This window comes from Mytilus galloprovincialis, chromosome 6 (genome assembly GCF_965363235.1).
Source record: "Mytilus galloprovincialis chromosome 6, xbMytGall1.hap1.1, whole genome shotgun sequence".
NCBI lineage: Eukaryota > Metazoa > Mollusca > Bivalvia > Mytilida > Mytilidae > Mytilus > Mytilus galloprovincialis.
The window spans coordinates 88477363-88498370 of NC_134843.1; the positions used below are offsets into that span (position 1 = coordinate 88477363).

The following is a 21008-nucleotide window of genomic DNA, read 5'->3' on the forward strand; positions in this document are numbered from 1 at the left end:
ACACTTACAAATAAATGCAAAAACACACAAGACAGAGAAATACATGTACACAAATAAATATGTTAAAACATTTACTAAATGTTATCATCGGTACAAGGACATCATTCGTAAATGTATGTAAATCAACATGCAGACATCGTATATGTTCAGGTATTCACACATCCAATCTTTCATGGTAATTTTCTTGACAAAACACAAAAATGTCACCATAAAAACCAAACCTAGTTGTTGGCCTGCTACGGGTTACGTTCTTCTCATATACTTTATAATGGTGTGATACTGAACACCTAACAGGATTGTCAATGTCATGTTTTTGTGTTTATCTGTCATACCGACCGTGCGAGGGCTGTATAGCCAGTCAAAGTCTTTTTAAAAATCTCCTATCATCATGGAGGTTTTGATTAAGTGATTACTTGGTCGTTTTTTTTATAGCAATTTATTTGATCATTAGACCAAATAATTCATGATTACTACTAGTTTGATTTTTTGATTATTTTTAAAATGAATATATGGTTATTATACAAATATAGCCTTTGTATGAGGTCGATACAAGGATATATTGACCTGAAAGAAGTATATTGACTGAGGACGAAGTCCGAGGTCGATATACTTCTTTGGGTCGATATATCCTGTATTGACCTCATACAAAGGCTATATTTGTTATATTATTAATTTCCGACCATGTTTGTATCAAAATCGTCATTTAGGTTTTTTGGAACTTTATAGATATTACATTGTCTCCTTGACAATAACAAATAATTAGTTGTTATTTTATTTACTTTTTTTTTCGGGACATCTTATGTATTTGAAGATTTTTTTTTCGTCAAATAATCGATCACAGATATTATTTGTTTCAAAACGTTAAACAATATCCTGAAATTGATTACATGACGTCACAAAGTATATCGGTTTTTAGATATTCTAAAAATAACCGTGCAATATGCTTTTTGCCGGTCAATATGCTTTTTGCTATCCGCCGTTTTCTCTCTACCTTCGAAAATATAGTTTAACATGTGACTATCCCTAAACGAATCAAATTTGTTAAAATATACGAATTAATAATATATGATTATATTGGCAACAAATTCAAAGTTGTGATTATGTGATTACTTGATCATCCCCATGAGGGTATACTCTGTGTGTTCAGTTTATATGGCACTGAAACCTTAATAGGGATATTATCCCCATAAATCGGTCTGCAGGTTGTCTGTCCTCTTCTAGAGATATCTAGTTCTGGTTTGTATTATGGTTTGTATTATGCTTTTTAATCATCACTCAGGGGTTGCTGTCTCATAATATATTATCAGACATTTACTTCTGTCCAAAATAAACGGAGGATAGTTGTAAAAATTAATTATTTAAGCACTTATCTAGCACTGAGACTACTAAAACTGTGTTGAATCGAGAATTTTTTATGTAGTTTTCTATCGTTTTGGTTTGTTTTGTGACTATTTTAAACTTGAAGTGTCCCAGCTAGGACGGTCAAGTGTTGCAGATCCCCCGGGAAATAACGGTCATCTATTAGGGGGCAAAAAATGATTATATATATTGTTTAAATATTTTTCTTCTTCTTCAGATATGATTTTGGCAACAAACATAATAGCTAGTTACACATCCAGTGTTGAACAAATCTCATTTTTAACAGCCCGCTCTCTGGGACGTACTCCGGGTTTTAGATAGTTCAATATGTCAGCCCCCACTTCTCCCCCACATGAAGTTGTTTACCTTTTCATTTTCTCGTTTTATATGTCATTATAGATTTGAATCACATTTAAACATGAGCAGTTTTGTCTCCAGTATCAATCATATTAGCGGGAAGTCATCCTGGGTGATGCAAGATGAAAATTATGACTATCATCAAGAAATAGCAAGGTAAGATATTTTCAATAAAAAGCAAATGCAAATTAGGAAATATATGCATTATAGGGACAGAAGGATTCGGTCTAACTCACAGACGTACAGTGCTATTACGATGATATTTGAAGCACCACCTGTAAGGCTTTTTCATTATTGTGCATGATAATAGAGCCATTAGATTTACAAATGTGTATCAGGTTTAATAAAGATAAACAAGTGCCTTTACAGTTTAATACCAAAATACTAAAAGCCCCCCACCCCCTTTTAATCCATATACACAGGCAGATCCAGGGGTGGGTGGGCCGGCCCCTCCCCCTTTTGTGAGAAAAATTGGTTGATTATATAGAGAATCATTGAAGCATGACTGAGCCCCCCCCCCCCTTTTTAGGTCAGTCAGCCGGCCCCCCCTTATGAAAAGTTCTGTATCCGCCACTGGTAAAACAGAACAGGAATATTCATTATTGGTGGATTATACTTCAATTAAAGTGTAATTCACAATTTAACGTATAGTAATAAGGCAAGTAATAATAGGTGATCATCAAAGTAACGGTATGATAAATGCAAAAAAGATGCTCAGCTCTAAAATCTTTTAAATAAATATTGTAAAAAAACTGAATTTTACATATACAATGTTCCTTTATTCATGTTATTGGTGTATCTCATTTACATGTTATACATTTGTATGTCAAATTATCAAATTTGGGTTTAAACATGTTTAACATTTTTTTCACTTTTTGTTTACATGTTCTTTTACTTTTACAGGTCAGCATATGCAGATATGCTACATGATACAGAACGGGTAAGTGTCATCTCATTCTTGTTATCTACTTAACATCTTCAAGTAGATATTAACCTAAACATTGGATATCTTCTCCACCTTACCTGTACATGGGAAATCTAGATATATACCTGACCTGTTCATTGGATATCTACTTGACATTTACCTGTACATTGGATATCTACCCCGTACTTGACATTTACCTGTACATGGGATATCTACTTGACATTTACCTGTAAATCAGATTCCTGACCAAGGACAGGTGCAAACATATGCAGCAATTTAAATGTTATATCCTACTTGAGCCATGGTACCCTATCTCTTCAATAAGATTTTAAGTATACATTTTTTCAAAGAAGTGAAATTGCCACACAGAGACATCATAATTTGAGGATATGTGTTCTTTGTAGTAGGTTTTACAATATTGTCGTACATAATGTACAATACACAATGCATACAAAAAATCTATACCTTATATACCTATTATTTTTTTAAATGCTTATTTTAAACCCTTTTTGTCAATGAAATGTAATAAAACATTGTATGCCCTGCCTACAGAAGAAAGGGCACATTTTGTTACTTTATCTCATTAGACAAGTGTAATATAATGATACCATTTTGAAACAAATAAACATTTTAAATAAACATTTGAGTTTTATTCCAGGTAGATGAATAGGTCTGATGCAGATGTATTGGTTCATTAAGGAAAAATAATAAGTTCCTTACTCATCCTCACTATTATCAAATTATAATAATCTCAAAAATTACATGTAGTTGATTACAAGTGAAACACATTAAAAATCAGTAAAATCTACTAGTTTGAAAACAATGTAGTAAATTTGACATGTCTTATTTTCAGAACAAAAAATATTTCTTAGCTTTGGGAAAGGCTATTCAGTTGAAACGTGATAAAGGTGAAAAAGTACATGTCCTTGACATTGGTACTGGTACTGGACTTTTGTCAATGATGGCAGCTTCCTTAGGAGCAGATACAGTCACAGCTTGTGAGGTAATATAAAAAAAGAAGATGTGATATGATTGCCAATGAGACAACTCTCCACAAAGACCAAAATGACACAGAAATTAATAACTATAGGTCACCGTACGGCCTTCAACAATAAGCAAAGCCCATACCGCATAGTCAGCTATAAAAGGCCCAGAAATGACATGTAAAACAATTCAAACGAGAAAACTAATGGCCTTATTTATGTACAAAAAAAGAACGAAAAACAAAAATGTAACACATAACCAAACATTTGGCTTAGATAATGTCATCAACTTTCATGGCAACAATTCACAATTAATGTTATGGAAATGTTTGGGCAAGCGCAGACGATGTATGACAAATTTTAAATGTATGATTGGACGTTGTTCTCTGTTCGTTTCATTATAATGGAGATAACAATATTGTATTTTTGAGGTTTGGAAATACCCATTTACTAACTCTTTGCCAGTAAACTTTATTTGTAACCATCAAATCACCAAATGATGCCGTCGAAGTTCAAAAAGGGAAAAGAACAGGACTTTTTTGTAACCCTTGGCTAGCAAAGATAGGTCATATACTGTTTAAAGGACACAACATCATATAAACCAGAGAGCATTTTAAATATGCTTAATAAAAGACTAAACATTTCTGCATAAAAGATATGCAAAACAACTATCTACAAATATCAAAGACCTTAAACTTGCTAAAAATAGCATGGATTAAAAAATATATACATCAAATGATTTGTTAACAATGAAGGATTGAAAAAATTGTTGATGACATCATTTAGCATTTGCATACCTTAGTATATAGATATTAAAAATAAATAGAACTGATATGTGATATAGTCAGATCAGTTGTTGTAAAACACTCAGTAATGGATGTCTGTATATATTATTTACATACCAGTATTCATTTTATCTTCTGTTATTTTCAGGCATTTAAACCTATGGCTGATTGTGCTAGGAAAATAATACAACAAAATGGTTATGGAAACAAAATCAAATTGATACCAAAACGTTCCACCGGTGTTTCAGTTGGTCCAGGTAGAAAGTTTACTCATAAGTTATGATTATGAAGCAGATTCTCATTCACAGCTTGGTGACCCCTCTCAATCAATATTTATGTCAGAATTTCTAACTAAAAATGAAAGAATTGCATTTTAAGAGTCCAAATTGAAGATGTAGTTAGTCTCACCTGTGACTAAAATCATAGCATGTCAATCATAGGAATTACGGTTAAGTGACGGAGAAAATAATTTATATAAAACTTTATATTTCAGAAGGTAGATGCCCTGGATGCCTCATACCTTGCATGCAGGTGCCTTGTATGTTATAAAGTTTGTCTTTTGTATGTCCATTGTCCTTTATCTCATTTGCATGATTCATCAACTGCTTAAAAACACGCTTTTTGTCATGTGAAATACAAAATGTACTCACATATCATGATATACAGGATCCTTGCAACATTTACCCTTCCGGAGCACCTGAGATCACCCCTAGTTTTTGGTGGGGTTCGTGTTGTTTATTCTTTAGTTTTCTATGTTGTGTCATGTGTTCTATTGTTTTTCTGTTTGTCTTTTTCATTTTTAGCCATGGCGTTGTCAGTTTGTTTTAGATTTATGAGTTTGACTGTCCCTTTGGTATCTTTCATCCCTCTTTTACACCTCTGTCAGATTTTTTCCAGATACTAGAAGTAATAGTCTGTCTAGTCCTCATATGACCATGATCTCATTTTATAATTCATTGATCAACATTTAGATTTCATGTTTTTTTGTCAGTTAATCAAATATTTTAACCAGTAGGTCAACTAGGATTGACTGTAAGGTGTGCATGTCTATCAGATAGGTGTCATCTATAATTAACCTCATTTTCATGGTTCATTGGTTAATGTCAGTTTTGATGTTATGCATGTGTCTCAGATACTATGATCAATAGACTAACTAAAGTTAGTATATGGTATGATTGTAAGATGTCTTATGTTTTTTACGGTTGGAAATCTTACATTGTGGTTTCATGGTTGGGGATCTTTGAGTTATCAGGATTTCTACATGATAGAAATCAGAATGGATTGACAAAAACCTTTTGAAAATTTCAATATCTTGTCTTTGCATTTCTTATCCTTAGATACTAAAAAAACAATGCCAGCATGGGTATCCCCAGGCATATTCTACAAGCTGATGCAATACTGTTAAAGTTTGTTGTATTTTATGTAAGAGTAAATAAAACCCAATTGATGCACCTTGTGAGAACATATGAAATCACTGTTATTTCAATATACAACAATTTTATAGATGGAGATATGTCACAACGTGCTAACATCTTGGTAACAGAAGTGTTTGACACAGAACTAATTGGAGAAGGTGCCTACGGAACATATACTCATGCACACAAAGAATTACTAGAGGTAATGGCTGCTTATATTGATTTGTTGCTGTGTAGATTGTTAAGAAAATAAGGATCCCATTTCATTCTTGCATTAATTTCAATATGCTAAGTATGGGTGTAGCATGCACTCATTGGTATGATATGTAATGGGATTCAACTAAAATGGTTAGTAACACCATAAAGGTTACTGTAATGTACATAACCAATTTTTTATTTATTACAAAGAGGGATTTTGACCTCGATTTCATGGCTCACTGAACATGGAATGATTGATTAGGTGTTTTTTACTTAACATCTGGTGTACACTGAACATGGACATAGGATAGTGTGAGCAGGACATATTGTACAATATTCTTGTTAAATTATGATAGAATGTAAGGTTGATACAAAACCTACATGAAAATCTAACTTGTTGGGTAATCTTAAATATTTCAAAAATTACTGAGTGATATAAAGAGTTCCTCAAAAGTGAACGCTTCAAGCAAAAGATGGAAATAGACAAAAAAATGTCACCTAAGAGGACTAAACTGTTGCATAGATAAGTTTCTGCTTTATTACCAAATTACGTATTTTGCTAAATATTTCAGGAAAATTGTATAGTAGTTCCATCATCATCCAACATGTATGTACAAGTTGTCTCATCAGAGTTCATCAGTCGATGGAAAGACATACAGCCAATCAAAATACAAGGATGTGATGATGTCAGACCCCCTTCAGATACAACCAGTTGTAGTGGAGCTATTGCATTACATGACTTACAACTTCAGGAGCTTCCAAGAGATAAATTTACTTGTCTTTCTCAGCCTTTGAAAGTATTTAGGTAAACAGAATGTTACATTTTCTATTTTCATTAATTTTGTTTTTATGAACTTCACAATTTATAAATAATGATATGGTATGATTACCAATGAGACAACTCCCCATCAGAGACTAAATAATGTATAAGTATAAGTATTCAAATGACCATTATTTAGAAACATGACATTCATTGTTGTTGTTTGTTGATGTGGTTCATTGTTTCTCGTGTTTATATAAATTAGACTGTTGGTTTTCCTGATTAAATGGTTTTATACTAGTCATTTTTGGGGCACTTTATAGCTTGGTGTTCAGTACTTGCCTAGGTTTCCTGTAGGCCGTACTTTGACCTATAATGGTTTAATTTTACAAATTGTGACTTGGATGGAGAGTTGTCTGATTGGCACTCATACCACATATTCTTATATCTAATTATTGCACAGCAAGTTATATAAATAATGAACCAATTTTTCTGCACCAGATGCACATTTCCACAATAAATGTCAATACAGGTAAAGTACATGTAAGTAATTTGTAATACATTTAAATTTATTGATATAGAGAGTTATAATACTTATTTGAAATAAGAAAAAATAAAATCATTGATACGATAATAGTTCTATGGATGTAGTTATAATACAGGTAACTAAAACAATTGGAAATTGAATTGATTTATTCGAGGATATTGTTATATATGCAGTATATCAACTACCAATTAAATCATAAACTGAAAGTTTTTATCCAGTACAAAAGGTTTTTTTCCAAGTACAATGCAGTTATTAAAAAATGTGTGCATGAATTACAAATTGTCTTTACATTTGTAGATTTGACTTCAATGGCAAAATACCTCTAGTTAGTGACAGACAGTCAGAAGTCTTTTTTGAAGCTTTATCAAATGGTCAGGTGAATGGCTTTTTAATGTGGTGGGATTTACAGATGGACACAAATGGGGAAATTGACCTTAGTTGTGCACCTGACTGGGGACATCCTAATCCTAAGGAATTACAGGTAAAGAGGGAAGCTAGAATTTACCTTAGTTGTGCACCTGACTGGGGACATCCTAATCCTAAGGAATTACAGGTAAAGAGGGAAGCTAGAATTTACCTTAGTTGTGCACCTGACTGGGTTCATCTAATCCTAAAGAATTACAGGTAAAGAGGGAAGCTAGAATTTACCTAAGTTGTGCACCTGACTGGGTTCATCTAAACCTAAGGAATTACAGGTAAAGAGGGAAGCTAGAATTTACCTTAGTTGTGCACCTGACTGGGTTCATCTAATCCTAAAGAATTACAGGTAAAGAGGGAAGCTAGAATTTACCTAAGTTGTGCACCTGACTGGGGACATCTAATCCTAAAGAATTACAGGTAAAGAGGGAAGCTAGAATTTACTTTAGTTGTGCACCTGACTGGGGACATCCTAATCCTAAGGAATTACAGGTAAAGAGGGAAGCTAGAATTTACCTTAGTTGTGCACCTGGATGGGTTCATCTAATCCTAAAGAATTACAGGTAAAGAGGGAAGCTAGAATTTACCTTAGTTGTGCACCTGACTGGGGACATCCTAATCCTAAGGAATTACAGGTAAGAGGGAAGCTAGAATTTACCTTAGTTGTGCACCTGACTGGGGACATCTTAAGCCTAAGGAATTACAGGTAAAGAGGGAAGCTAGAATTTACCTTAGTTGTGCACCTGACTGGGTTCATCTAATTCTAAAGAATTACAGGTAAAGAGGGAAGCTAGAATTTACCTAAGTTGTGCACCTGACTGGGTTCATCTAAACCTAAGGAATTACAGGTAAAGAGGGAAGCTAGAATTTACCTTAGTTGTGCACCTGACTGGGTTCATCTAATCCTAAAGAATTACAGGTAAAGAGGGAAGCTAGAATTTACCTAAGTTGTGCACCTGACTGGGGACATCTAATCCTAAAGAATTACAGGTAAAGAGGGAAGCTAGAATTTACTTTAGTTGTGCACCTGACTGGGGACATCCTAATCCTAAGGAATTACAGGTAAAGAGGGAAGCTAGAATTTACCTTAGTTGTGCACCTGGATGGGTTCATCTAATCCTAAGGAATTACAGGTAAAGAGGGAAACTAGAATTTACCTTAGTTGTGCACCTGGATGGGTTCATCTAATCCTAAAGAATTACAGGTAAAGAGGGAAGCTAGAATTTACCTTAGTTGTGCACCTGACTGGGGACATCCTAATCCTAAGGAATTACAGGTAAAGAGGGAAGCTAGAATTTACCTTAGTTGTGCACCTGACTGGGTTCATCTAATCCTAAAGAATTACAGGTAAAGAGGGAAGCTAGAATTTACCTTAGTTGTGCACCTGACTGGGTTCATCTAAACCTAAGGAATTACAGGTAAAGAGGGAAGCTAGAATTTACCTTAGTCGTGCACCTGACTGGGTTCATCTAATCCTAAAGAATTACAGGTAAAGAGGGAAGCTAGAATTTACCTTAGTCGTGCACCTGACTGGGTTCATCTAAACCTAAGGAATTACAGGTAAAGAGGGAAGCTAGAATTTACCTAAGTTGTGCACCTGACTGGGTTCATCTAATCCTAAGGAATTACAGGTAAAGAGGGAAGCTAGAATTTACCTTAGTCGTGCACCTGACTGGGTTCATCTAATCCTAAAGAATTACAGGTAAAGAGGGAAGCTAGAATTTACCTTAGTTGTGCACCTGACTGGGGACATCCTAATCCTAAGGAATTACAGGTAAAGAGGGAAGCTAGAATTTACCTTAGTTGTGCACCTGGATGGGTTCATCTAATCCTAAAGAATTACAGGTAAAGAGGGAAGCTAGAATTTACCTTAGTTGTGCACCTGACTGGGGACATCCTAATCCTAAGGAATTACAGGTAAAGAGGGAAGCTAGAATTTACCTTAGTTGTGCACCTGACTGGGTTCATCTAATCCTAAAGAATTACAGGTAAAGAGGGAAGCTAGAATTTACCTTAGTTGTGCACCTGACTGGGTTCATCTAAACCTAAGGAATTACAGGTAAAGAGGGAAGCTAGAATTTACCTTAGTCGTGCACCTGACTGGGTTCATCTAATCCTAAAGAATTACAGGTAAAGAGGGAAGCTAGAATTTACCTTAGTTGTGCACCTGACTGGGGACATCCTAATCCTAAGGAATTACAGGTAAAGAGGGAAGCTAGAATTTACCTTAGTTGTGCACCTGACTGGGTTCATCTAATCCTAAGGAATTACAGGTAAAGAGGGAAGCTAGAATTTACCTTAGTCGTGCACCTGACTGGGTTCATCTAATCCTAAAGAATTACAGGTAAAGTGTGAAGTTGGAATTAACCTGCCATCAATGATATAATAACCTTACTACGAACATATTTTGCATTGAAAGATGTTAAGCTGTTATTGTACACTTTTAAATCTTGGGAAGGAATTAAAAAGGAATAAAGAACAAAATTATGATGACAGCATATAAAATTATGTCTTTGTATATTTAAAGTGGAGAGATCACTGGATGCAGGCAGTGTATTATCCCAGCAACATTTTACCAGTACAGAAAGGTGATAAGGTGAAGGTCATCAGTTACCATAGTGAATTCAATTTATGGTTTGATGTAGCAAAAGAAAACTGGTAAGATTTAACACCTTTTGCTTGTTTATATTTCATATGCAAAAACTTTTTAGATTTAATATGTGTTGAGTATATTCAAGGTCATTCACTGATTGCTCCGTATGAATTAAATCTGTGAATAATCAAAAGCATATTCATTGTATTATAATATCCTCTATAGCATTGAATGGCTATGTCAGTTGATTTAACAAGCCATTAACAATGCTTGGCCATAATGAAGGTCTTATGGCTCGGATACCTTTCTACTTTAAACTATTCATTTAAAGTATAAGAAGAAAGTGTAGATCTCAATACTTTTGTACATACCTTACCTATGAACTATTCAGTTAAAGTATAAGAAAGTGTAGATCTCAATACTTTTGTATATACCTTACCTATGAACTATTCATTTAAAGTATAAGAAGAAAGTGTAGATCTCAATACTTTTGTATATACCTTACCTATGAACTATTCAGTTAAAGTATAAGAAGAAAGTGTAGGTCTCAATACTTTTGTATATACCTTACCTATGAACTATTCATTTAAAGTATAAGAAGAAAGTGTAGGTCTCAATACTTTTGTATATACCTTACCTATGAACTATTCAGTTAAAGTATAAGAAGAAAGTGTAGATCTCAATACTTTTGTATATACCTTACCTATGAACTATTCAGTTAAAGTATAAGAAGAAAGTGTAGGTCTCAATACTTTTGTATATACCTTACCTATGAACTATTCAGTTAAAGTATAAGAAGAAAGTGTAGATCTCAATACTTTTGTATATACCTTACCTATGAACTATTCATTTAAAATATAAGAAGAAAGTGTAGATCTCAATACTTTTGTATATACCTTACCTATGAACTATTCAGTTAAAGTATAAGAAGAAAGTGTAGGTCTCAATACTTTTGTATATACCTTACCTATGAACTATTCATTTAAAGTATAAGAATTTTGTATATACCTTACCTATGAACTATTCAGTTAAAGTATAAGAAGAAAGTGTAGATCTCAATACTTTTGTATATACCTTACCTATGAACTATTCAGTTAAAGTATAAGAAGAAAGTGTAGGTCTCAATACTTTTGTATATACCTTACCTATGAACTATTCAGTTAAAGTATAAGAAGAAAGTGTAGATCTCAATACTTTTGTATATACCTTACCTATGAACTATTCATTTAAAGTATAAGAATTTTGTATATACCTTACCTATGAACTATTCAGTTAAAGTATAAGAAGAAAGTGTAGATCTCAATACTTTTGTATATACCTTACCTATGAACTATTCATTTAAAGTAAAAGAAGAAAGTGTAGATCTCAATACTTTTGTATATACCTTACCTATGAACTATTCATTTAAAGTATAAGAAGAAAGTGTAGATCTCAATACTTTTGTATATACCTTACCTATGAACTATTCATTTAAAGTATAAGAAGAAAGTGTAGGTCTCAATACTTTTGTATATACCTTACCTATGAACTATTCAGTTAAAGTATAAGAAGAAAGTGTAGATCTCAATACTTTTGTATATACCTTACCTATGAACTATTCAGTTAAAGTATAAGAAGAAAGTGTAGGTCTCAATACTTTTGTATATACCTTACCTATGAACTATTCATTTAAAGTATAAGAAGAAAGTGTAGATCGCAATACTTTTGTATATACCTTACCTATGAACTATTCAGTTAAAGTATAAGAAAGTGTAGATCTCAATACTTTTGTATATACCTTACCTATGAACTATTCATTTAAAGTATAAGAAGAAAGTGTAGATCTCAATACTTTTGTATATACCTTACCTATGAACTATTCATTTAAAGTATAAGAAGAAAGTGTAGGTCTCAATACTTTTGTAAATACCTTACCTATGAACTATTCATTTAAGATATAAGAAGAAAGTGTAGATCTCAATACTTTTGTATATACCTTACCTTCAATTCTTTGAAAAAATGATAAGCAGGAAAAATCTAAATACTTTTCTATGTGAAAAGTGAACCACAAATTTGAATATTCAACGAATCACAAATTTTCTATAGGCTTGTATGCAGATTTGGCAAAACCAAGTAAGTTTTCTTCAATCTTTGAAAATTGGTATCCACTTAAATAAATGAATCCACAGTAAAGACATTTTAATAAAACAAGATGAATTGAAAAGTCACACTACATTAAAGATTAAGTTATTAACTCTTCTGCAGTTGCTAGGATTGCTGAAACAATACATGTATAAATTGATTTGTATAAATGAAGCGTTTTGTTGATATCATATTTGAATATTTTTAACTTTTCAGTAATGGAAATACTAAGATCAGTAGTGGACTAGATTGTTTGTGTGGTATACACACAGCCACAAGTAGAACTAGATTTGGAATGATAAATGACCCAGATAGAAAACAAATGATTATTGATGTGTTGAGAAAGGTAAACGTAACAGTGTTTTAGTCACTATATATATAATGATCCTTAATTCAAGACTATTATGCATGTAAGACATTAACCTAATATAATCCAATATGATTCCAACTGCAAACATAATGGTTTATGAATGATAAACCAAAAAAGAAACACAAGTATATAAACTAAAATATGATAAAAAATGTTTTCTGATTTATAAGTAGGAATCATTATAAAAAAAACAACAAAAAACCAACTTGAATACAAAAAACCAGCAAAATCTTAAATACATTGAAAAATCAAAAAAAAGGGCTGCTCAAAGTCAGAGAATTATATTTATACGGTAAATGATAAAATGTATAAATAAAAGACTTGTACAAAAAAAACACCAACAATAAATTAATATAAAAATCTTAAATTGTTTGAGTTATCTCCCATTGTAAAAAAGAATAAATTCTTTATTATGATAAACTAAAATATTTTTGTATTTGTATAAAAGTGAATACAACTTTACTAATGATTGTCATCATTTGAATGACAGTTCCCAAAAATCATTTGCATGTTTATTTCAAGATGTGTTAATTAAGTAAAAAGATAAAAGATGTGGTAGGAGTGACAATGAGCTAACTCTCCATCCAAGTCACAGTTTGTAAAAAGTAAACCATTATAGGTCAAAATATGGTTATAGAACACCAAGCCTTGGCTAACACCAAACAGCAAGCTATTTCTACAAAAAAACCTCCAGGAAAACAGGAAAACTAACGGTCTTATATATATAAAAAACAAGAAACACTTCAACCATTGACAACAGATTCCTGACTTAGCACAGGGTCAAATAAAAAAGTATTAAAAAGACTTAATATTACTTATAAGGTGGCATTAAAATACCTAGGAAAGAAGGACACAAATTAACACTTTTGATTATAGTACATGTATAAGTATTCTCAGAATTCAAATATAGAAAAAAATATTTATGGAGTGACCAAACAATACATTAATTCACATAAGTTAACAATCAGTGTTTTTTAGTAATGAAGCGAATATTTTTCAATATATTGATTTTTTTATCAGTTATTCTTTTTGATACATTGACGTTTAGGTTTGAATAAAGTTCAAAATGTAAGGAACTTTATCTTTTTCAAACAATTCTGAATATGTTTGATGCAACCTGTTGTTGTATGAAGTCACAGGCTAACATTCATTGTCCATATTTCATTTCCCTGTAAATTTACTGCAACCAATCATGTAATAAATAATTTTTTTTTTTTTATTTTAGAATATTAAAGATGATACAGTATGTCTATGTATAAGTGATGGAAGCCTTCTACCCCTGATAGCCACTAGACTTGGTGCTAAACAGGTAATAAACAAGTACATCATTGAAATTGAAAGAATTCTACTTATTTATCATGATAACATGTCATTGTGATAGAGAGACTAGATAATGCTTTGTAGTACAGCAGAACTCATTGAGTGTGTAGACAAAGGTTGAATTTTTGGTAAGCTTACTTGATAGCAGAACCATGAAGTCATTATAAGGTTATGTATACTACCCTCCCTAGTCTAGCCCTACAGAAAGATAGATAAATTGGTTATCTGTCGTACTAGTCTACTCTTAAAGGAGCGTAGTTTACGAAACCTAATAATCACTTCATGGTTCAGCTAGCAAGCAAGCTAACCAAAAGATGTTACCTTTACTTACACACTCAATGCATTCTGCTATAATCAAACCTAATGAAGCTTGTACAATGTATATGGTATTGGAATTGGTGAAAAAAGATCCTGTTGGATTATGATAATTTTCAGAGTTATGAAACTGTCACTATATGATTTTTATACCCCACCTACGATAGTAGAGGGGCATTATGTTTTCTGGTCTGTGTGTCCGTCCATGTGTCCGTTCTTCTGTCTGACCCGTTTCAGGTTAAAGATTTTGGTCAAGGTAGTTATTGATGAAGCTGAAGTCCAATCAACTTCAAACGTAGTACACTTGTTGCTTATGATATGATCTTTCTAATTTTAAAGTCAAATTAGACTTTTGATCCAAATTTGGGTCCACTGAACATAGAAAATGAAAGTGCGAGTTTCAGGTTAAAGTTTTTGGTCAAGGTAGTTTTTGATGAAGTTGAAGTCCAATCAACTTGAAACTTAGTACACATGATCCCTATGGTATGATCTTAATATTTTAATGCCAAATTAGATTTTTTACCCAATTTCAGGGTCCATTGAACATGGAAAATGATAGTGCAAGTGGGGCATCTGTGTACTTTGGACACATTCTTGTTAAAGGCAATTTTGCACATGTCACACTATCCCAGTATGCTTGAATGATTACCTTTAAATCAAAAGTTTTGTTGGGTTTGATTACCTGTTTTTAGCTCACCTGGCCCAAATGGCCAAGTGAGCTTTTCTCATCACTTGGCGTCCGTCGTCTGTCGTCGTTAACTTTTACAAAAATCTTCTCCTCTGAAACTACTGGGCCAAATTTAACCAAACTTGGCCACAATCATCATTGGGGTATCTAGTTTAAAAAATGTGTCCAGTGACCCGGCCAACCAACCAAGAAAGCCGCCATGGCTAAAAATAGAACATAGGGGTTAAAGCAGTTTTTGGCTTATAACTCAAAAACCAAAGCATTTAGAGCAAATCTGACATGGGGGTAAAATTGTTTATCAGGTCAAGATCTATCTGCCCTGAAATTTTCAGATGAATCGGACAACCCGTTGTTAGGTTGCTGCCCCTGAATTGGTAATTTTAAGGAAATTTTGCTGTTTTTGGTAATTATCTTGAATATTATTATAGATAGAGATAAACTGTAACGTGTAAACAGCAATAATGTTCAGCAAAGTAAGATTTACAAATAAGTCAACATGACCAAAATGGTCAGTTGATCCCTTTAGGAGTTATTGCTCTTTTATAGTCAATTTTTAACCATTTTTTGTTAATTATAGTAATCTTTTGGAAAAATCTTCTCCTCTGAAACTACTGGGCCAAATTAAACCAATCTTGGCCACAACCATCATTGGGGTATCTAGTTTAAAAAATGTGTCCGGTAACTCGGCCAACCAACCAAGATGGCCGATATAGCTAAAAATAGAACATAGGGGTCAAATGCAGTTTTTGGCTTATAACTCAAAAACCAAAGCATTTAGAGCAAATCTGACAGGAAGTGAAATTGTTGATCAGGTCAACATCTATCTGCCCTGGAATTTTAAGAAGAATCAGATAACCGATTGTTAGGTTGCTCCCCTGAATCATTGTGAATTGGTAATTTTAAGGAAATTTTGCTATTTTTATGCCCCACCTACGATAGTAGAGGGGCATTATGTTTTCTGGTCTGTGCGTCCGTTCGTCCGTCCGTCCGTTCGTTCGTCCGTTCGTCCGTTCGTCCGTCTGTCCCGCTTCAGGTTAAAGTTTTTGGTCGAGGTAGTTTTTGATGAAGTTGAAGTCCAATCGACTTCAAACTTGGTACACATGTTCCCTATGATATGATATTTCTAATTTTAATGCCAAATTAGAGATTTTACCCCAATTTCACGGTCCACTGAACATAGAAAATGATAGTGCGAGTGGGGCATTCGTGTACTGAGGACACATTCTTGTTTGTTATTATCTTGAATATTATTACAGATAGAGATAAACTGTAAACAGCAATAATGTATAGCAAAGTAAGACCTAAAAATAAGTCAACATGACCAAAATGGTCAATTGACCTCTAAGGAGTTATTGTCCTTCATAGTCAATTTTTATCAATTTTCATAAAATTTGTAGATTTTCACTAACATTTTCCTCTGAAACTACTGGGCCAAGTTCATTATAGATAGAGATAATTGTAAGCAGCAAGAATGTTAAGTAAAGTAAGATCTGCAAACACATCACCATCACCAAAACACAATTTTGTTATGAATCCATCTGTGTCCTTTGTTTAATATTCACATAGACCAAGGTGAGCGACACAGGCTCTTTAGAGCCTCTAGTTTGTTAAAGCCTAAAATATCTAAACTGAAAGTCCTTCATCAAATGGCGAAATCAAAAACTCAAACACATCAAACGAATAGATATCAGCTGTCTCACTAAAAATTCAAAACAGAAAGTCTCTAATCAAATGGCAAAATTAAAAGCTCAAACACATCAAACAAATTGATAAAACTGTTATATTCCTGACTTCATACAGGAATTTCTTATGCAGAAATGTCAGATTAAACCTTTTATAGCTAGCTAAACTTCTCACTTGTAAGACAGTCTCATAAATTCCATTATGTTTGAATCAATTTTCTGAAAACTTTACACAACTGTTTGAATTGTAGAAATTAACATTCCTTTTGAACAGGACAGACATATCAAGTGCTCTTGGTGCAGCTGTTAATTTTATGTCATACTTTTGTAAGCATCTGTTACTGAAAATTTCCAATTAGAAAAATACATGTTTTTTTGCCTATAAAGCTAGCTGAATTTCATTTCAGGTTTATACTATAGAATCTAATCCATTGTGTAAAAGAATTGTTGATAGATTCCTAGAAGAAAACAATCTTAGTGGAAAGATCAAGGTGATAGAGAAACATACAGAGAATGTTACCATTGATGATCTTGATGGAAACAAGGTGGAGTAATATTCTAGTAACAAATATACACAAGTTACATGGTCTATTGAATATAAAATGTCTGCTTAGTTTATATGTTTTAGTCTGATTTGGTCAACCAAGGGTTATCACTAATGGAAGGTCAATGACATTTGAATGCAGTTGTATTATAAAAAAGAACATGTGGTATGATTGCCAATGAGACAACTCTCCACAAGAGACCAAACGACACAGAAATTAGCAACTATAGGTCACTGTATGGCCTTCAACAATGAGCAAAGCCCATACTGCATAGTCATCTATAAAAAGCCAATATCATTTCAAGATGACTTGCTTTTAGTACAGTTTGACATTTGTTTAAAATTTTAAGGTTCATACATTGATTTTGATCCATATAGATATGACAGGTTTTTTTTGTATTTTTTCTTGGTTGCATATGAGGCATTGCAAATCAACAGATATGTCCATCTGTTATCTTGATGATACTCAAAAGACCTTCTCAAATAAAACTCAAAATAGAATTTCTACTGTTGAAATATTTCAGGTTGACTTAGTTGTTGGAGAACCATATTTCCAAACATCAATGTTGCCATGGCATCATATACAATTCTGGCATTCTGTGAAATGTTTATCCACAATTTTACATCCTGAGACAATAGTTTTACCATGTAGAATGACTATACATGCTGTAGCTGTAGACTTTATAGATCTGTGGAAGATAAAAGCTCCTATTGGAAACTGTGAAGGCTTTGATTTGGATATTTTTGACAAATTAATTGAGGTAATTAGTTATCAAAGGTACCAGGATTATAATTTAGTACGCCAGACGCGCGTTTCGTCTACATAAGACTCATCAGTGACGCTCATATCAAAATATTTATAAAGCCAAACAAGTACAAAGTTGAAGAGCATTGAGGATCCAAAATTCCAAAAAGTTGTGCCAAATACGGCTAAGGTAATCTATGCCTGGAATAAGAAAATCCTTAGTTTTTCAAAAATTTCAATGTTTGGAAAACAGGAAATTTATAAAAAATGACCACATTATTGATATTCATGTCAACACCGAAGTGTTGACTACTGGGCTGGTGATACCCTCGGGGACGAAACGTCCACCAGCAGTGGCATCAACCCAGTGGTGTAAATAGTTATCAAAGGTACCAGGATTATAATTTAGTACGCCAGACGCGCGTTTCGTGTACATAAGACTCATCAGTGACGCTCATATCAAAATATTTATAAAGCCAAACAAGTACAAAGTTGAAGAGCATTGAGGATCCAAAATTCCAAAAAGTTGTGCCAAATACGGCTAAGGTAATCTATGCCTGGAATAAGAAAATCCTTAGTTTTTCAAAAATTTCAATGTTTGGAAAACAGGAAATTTATAAAAAATGACCACATTATTGATATTCATGTCAACACCGAAGTGTTGACTACTGGGCTGGTGATACCCTCGGGGACGAAACGTCCACCAGCAGTGGCATTGACCCAGTGGTGTAAATAGTTATCAAAGGTACCAGGATTATAATTTAGTACGCCAGACGCGCGTTTCGTCTACATAAGACTCATCAGTGACGCTCATATCAAAATATTTATAAAGCCAAACAAGTACAAAGTTGAAGAGCATTGAGGATCCAAAATTCCAAAAAGTTGTGCCAAATACGGCTAAGGTAATCTATGCCTGGAATAAGAAAATCCTTAGTTTTTCAAAAATTTCAATGTTTGGAAAACAGGAAATTTATAAAAAATGACCACATTATTGATATTCATGTCAACACCGAAGTGTTGACTACTGGGCTGGTGATACCCTCGGGGACGAAACGTCCACCAGCAGTGGCATCGACCCAGTGGTGTAAATAGTTATCAAAGGTACCAGGATTATAATTTAGTACGCCAGACGCGCGTTTCGTGTACATAAGACTCATCAGTGACGCTCATATCAAAATATTTATAAAGCCAAACAAGTACAAAGTTGAAGAGCATTGAGGATTCAAAATTCCAAAAAGTTGTGCCAAATACGGCTAAGGTAATCTATGCCTGGAATAAGAAAATCCTTAGTTTTTCAAAAATTTCAATGTAACAGATATGATACTGTAACTACCTGGTCGAAGGACACAGTTAGCATCATTTGATTTCCGTGTCTACAAATATAGTCCCTAGTGCTGGACAATGTATAATAACAATTTTTTTTTACACACCTCCCAAATTTATTTCTTTTCATTTAATGCATAAAATTTTAATAGTAGGGGGATGAAATTACATGTTAAAAAACTGGCTGAAGAATAGGTCAATTATTGATTTTGTCCAATCAAAAAAGGTTAAAAATTAGCATGTCTAAAGCTGTCATACTGAATTATAGACCCCTTTAACATAGAGTTGACATCTTCAGGAAAAACATAAAGAAAGTAAACTGTTATATATCTGCTCTTTGTTTGGGTTGTTGTCACTTTGACTTATTCCCCATTCCCATTCTCAATTTTATTGCAATGATGTTTTTTTTTTCCAGGCATCGTCTGATATAGCAGATGAGATAGTAGAGCCACATCCATTATGGGAATATCCTTGTCAAGCCAGAAGTGATATACAGAAGGTCTATACATTTGATTATACAGATTTTGTAACCAAGAAATCATTACCTTGTATAACCAACACAGAACTCAACATTAAAAGGTTAGTTCAGAAAATACTACCTATCAAATATACAGATACTGTTCACATTTGGTAAAAGGACATACAAATTAATTTTGAATGTTTTTGTCTAAATAATCCATGATTTTGTTGCTTACAAATTTAAGATATATTTCACAAAAGACACATCAAGCTCTTATTTTCCATTTTCTAGGAAAGATATGGATAAATTTTATAAAGCTGATCAAATTTTTGCTTTAAACCTCAATTCCTTAAATAACACAAATCATATTTGCTATTAAGAGCTGATAGGACTATTGATTAACAAGCTCTTCCAAGAGCTCATATGCCAGCACATGTGTCTATGTTAATGCACATACTGTACATTGGACTAAATAAAGTTGTCCTATAATAAAAAAAAAGTATTTCATTTAAATATTTTAAATATTTTGTAGCCATGGTAATTGTAATGGTGTTGTGTTATGGGCTGATTTTGATTTTGGAGATGGAAATGTTATAACTACCGGACCAAGGGACATAACTGTGATCAACCAGAAAATAGAATGGGATTATTATACTAGACAAGGTGTACACTTACTGAAAAAACCAGTACAAATTTCTGCAGAAGATTTAAAGCTTAGTAGACAATGTGTTATCAAAATTGAAACAAAATTTGAACCTTTTAAAAGTGATGATTTTGCATTTGCATTTTCTACCAAATATTGTCAATAAAATAACTTAGTAATTTTATAAATATGTATTATTTCTTCACTGCAGGAGCTTGAAGACGCCAAAAATTAACCATAAAAAGATTGCTAGACACCCCCCCCCACAATATATAACTTTTTTTATGCCCCACCTACAATAGTAGAGGAGCATTATGTTTTCTGGTCTGTGGCTCCGTTCGTCCGTCCGTCCGTCTGTGGTTCCGTTCGTCCGTCAAGGTTAATGTTTTTGATCAAGGTAGTTTTTGATGAAGCTGAAGTCCAATCAACTTGAAACTTAGTACACTTGTTGCTTATGA

The 21008-nt window shown here is 33.2% G+C and overlaps 1 protein-coding gene across 1 annotated transcript; it reads left to right on the forward strand.

Annotated features, from left to right (window-relative positions):
- Nucleotides 1–1669: 1669 nt before the first annotated feature.
- LOC143080619 (protein arginine N-methyltransferase 7-like) lies at nucleotides 1670–20738 on the forward strand. The gene is made up of 14 exons (XM_076256543.1): nucleotides 1670–1872; nucleotides 2620–2656; nucleotides 3495–3644; nucleotides 4558–4666; nucleotides 5914–6026; nucleotides 6595–6827; nucleotides 7627–7810; nucleotides 10274–10404; nucleotides 12677–12806; nucleotides 14056–14139; nucleotides 17243–17380; nucleotides 17904–18140; nucleotides 19863–20026; nucleotides 20440–20738. The coding sequence occupies exons 1-14, from the start codon at nucleotides 1712–1714 to the stop codon at nucleotides 20714–20716; spliced, it is 2148 nt and encodes a 715-aa protein (XP_076112658.1). The 5' UTR covers nucleotides 1670–1711; the 3' UTR covers nucleotides 20717–20738.
- Nucleotides 20739–21008: the final 270 nt, after the last annotated feature.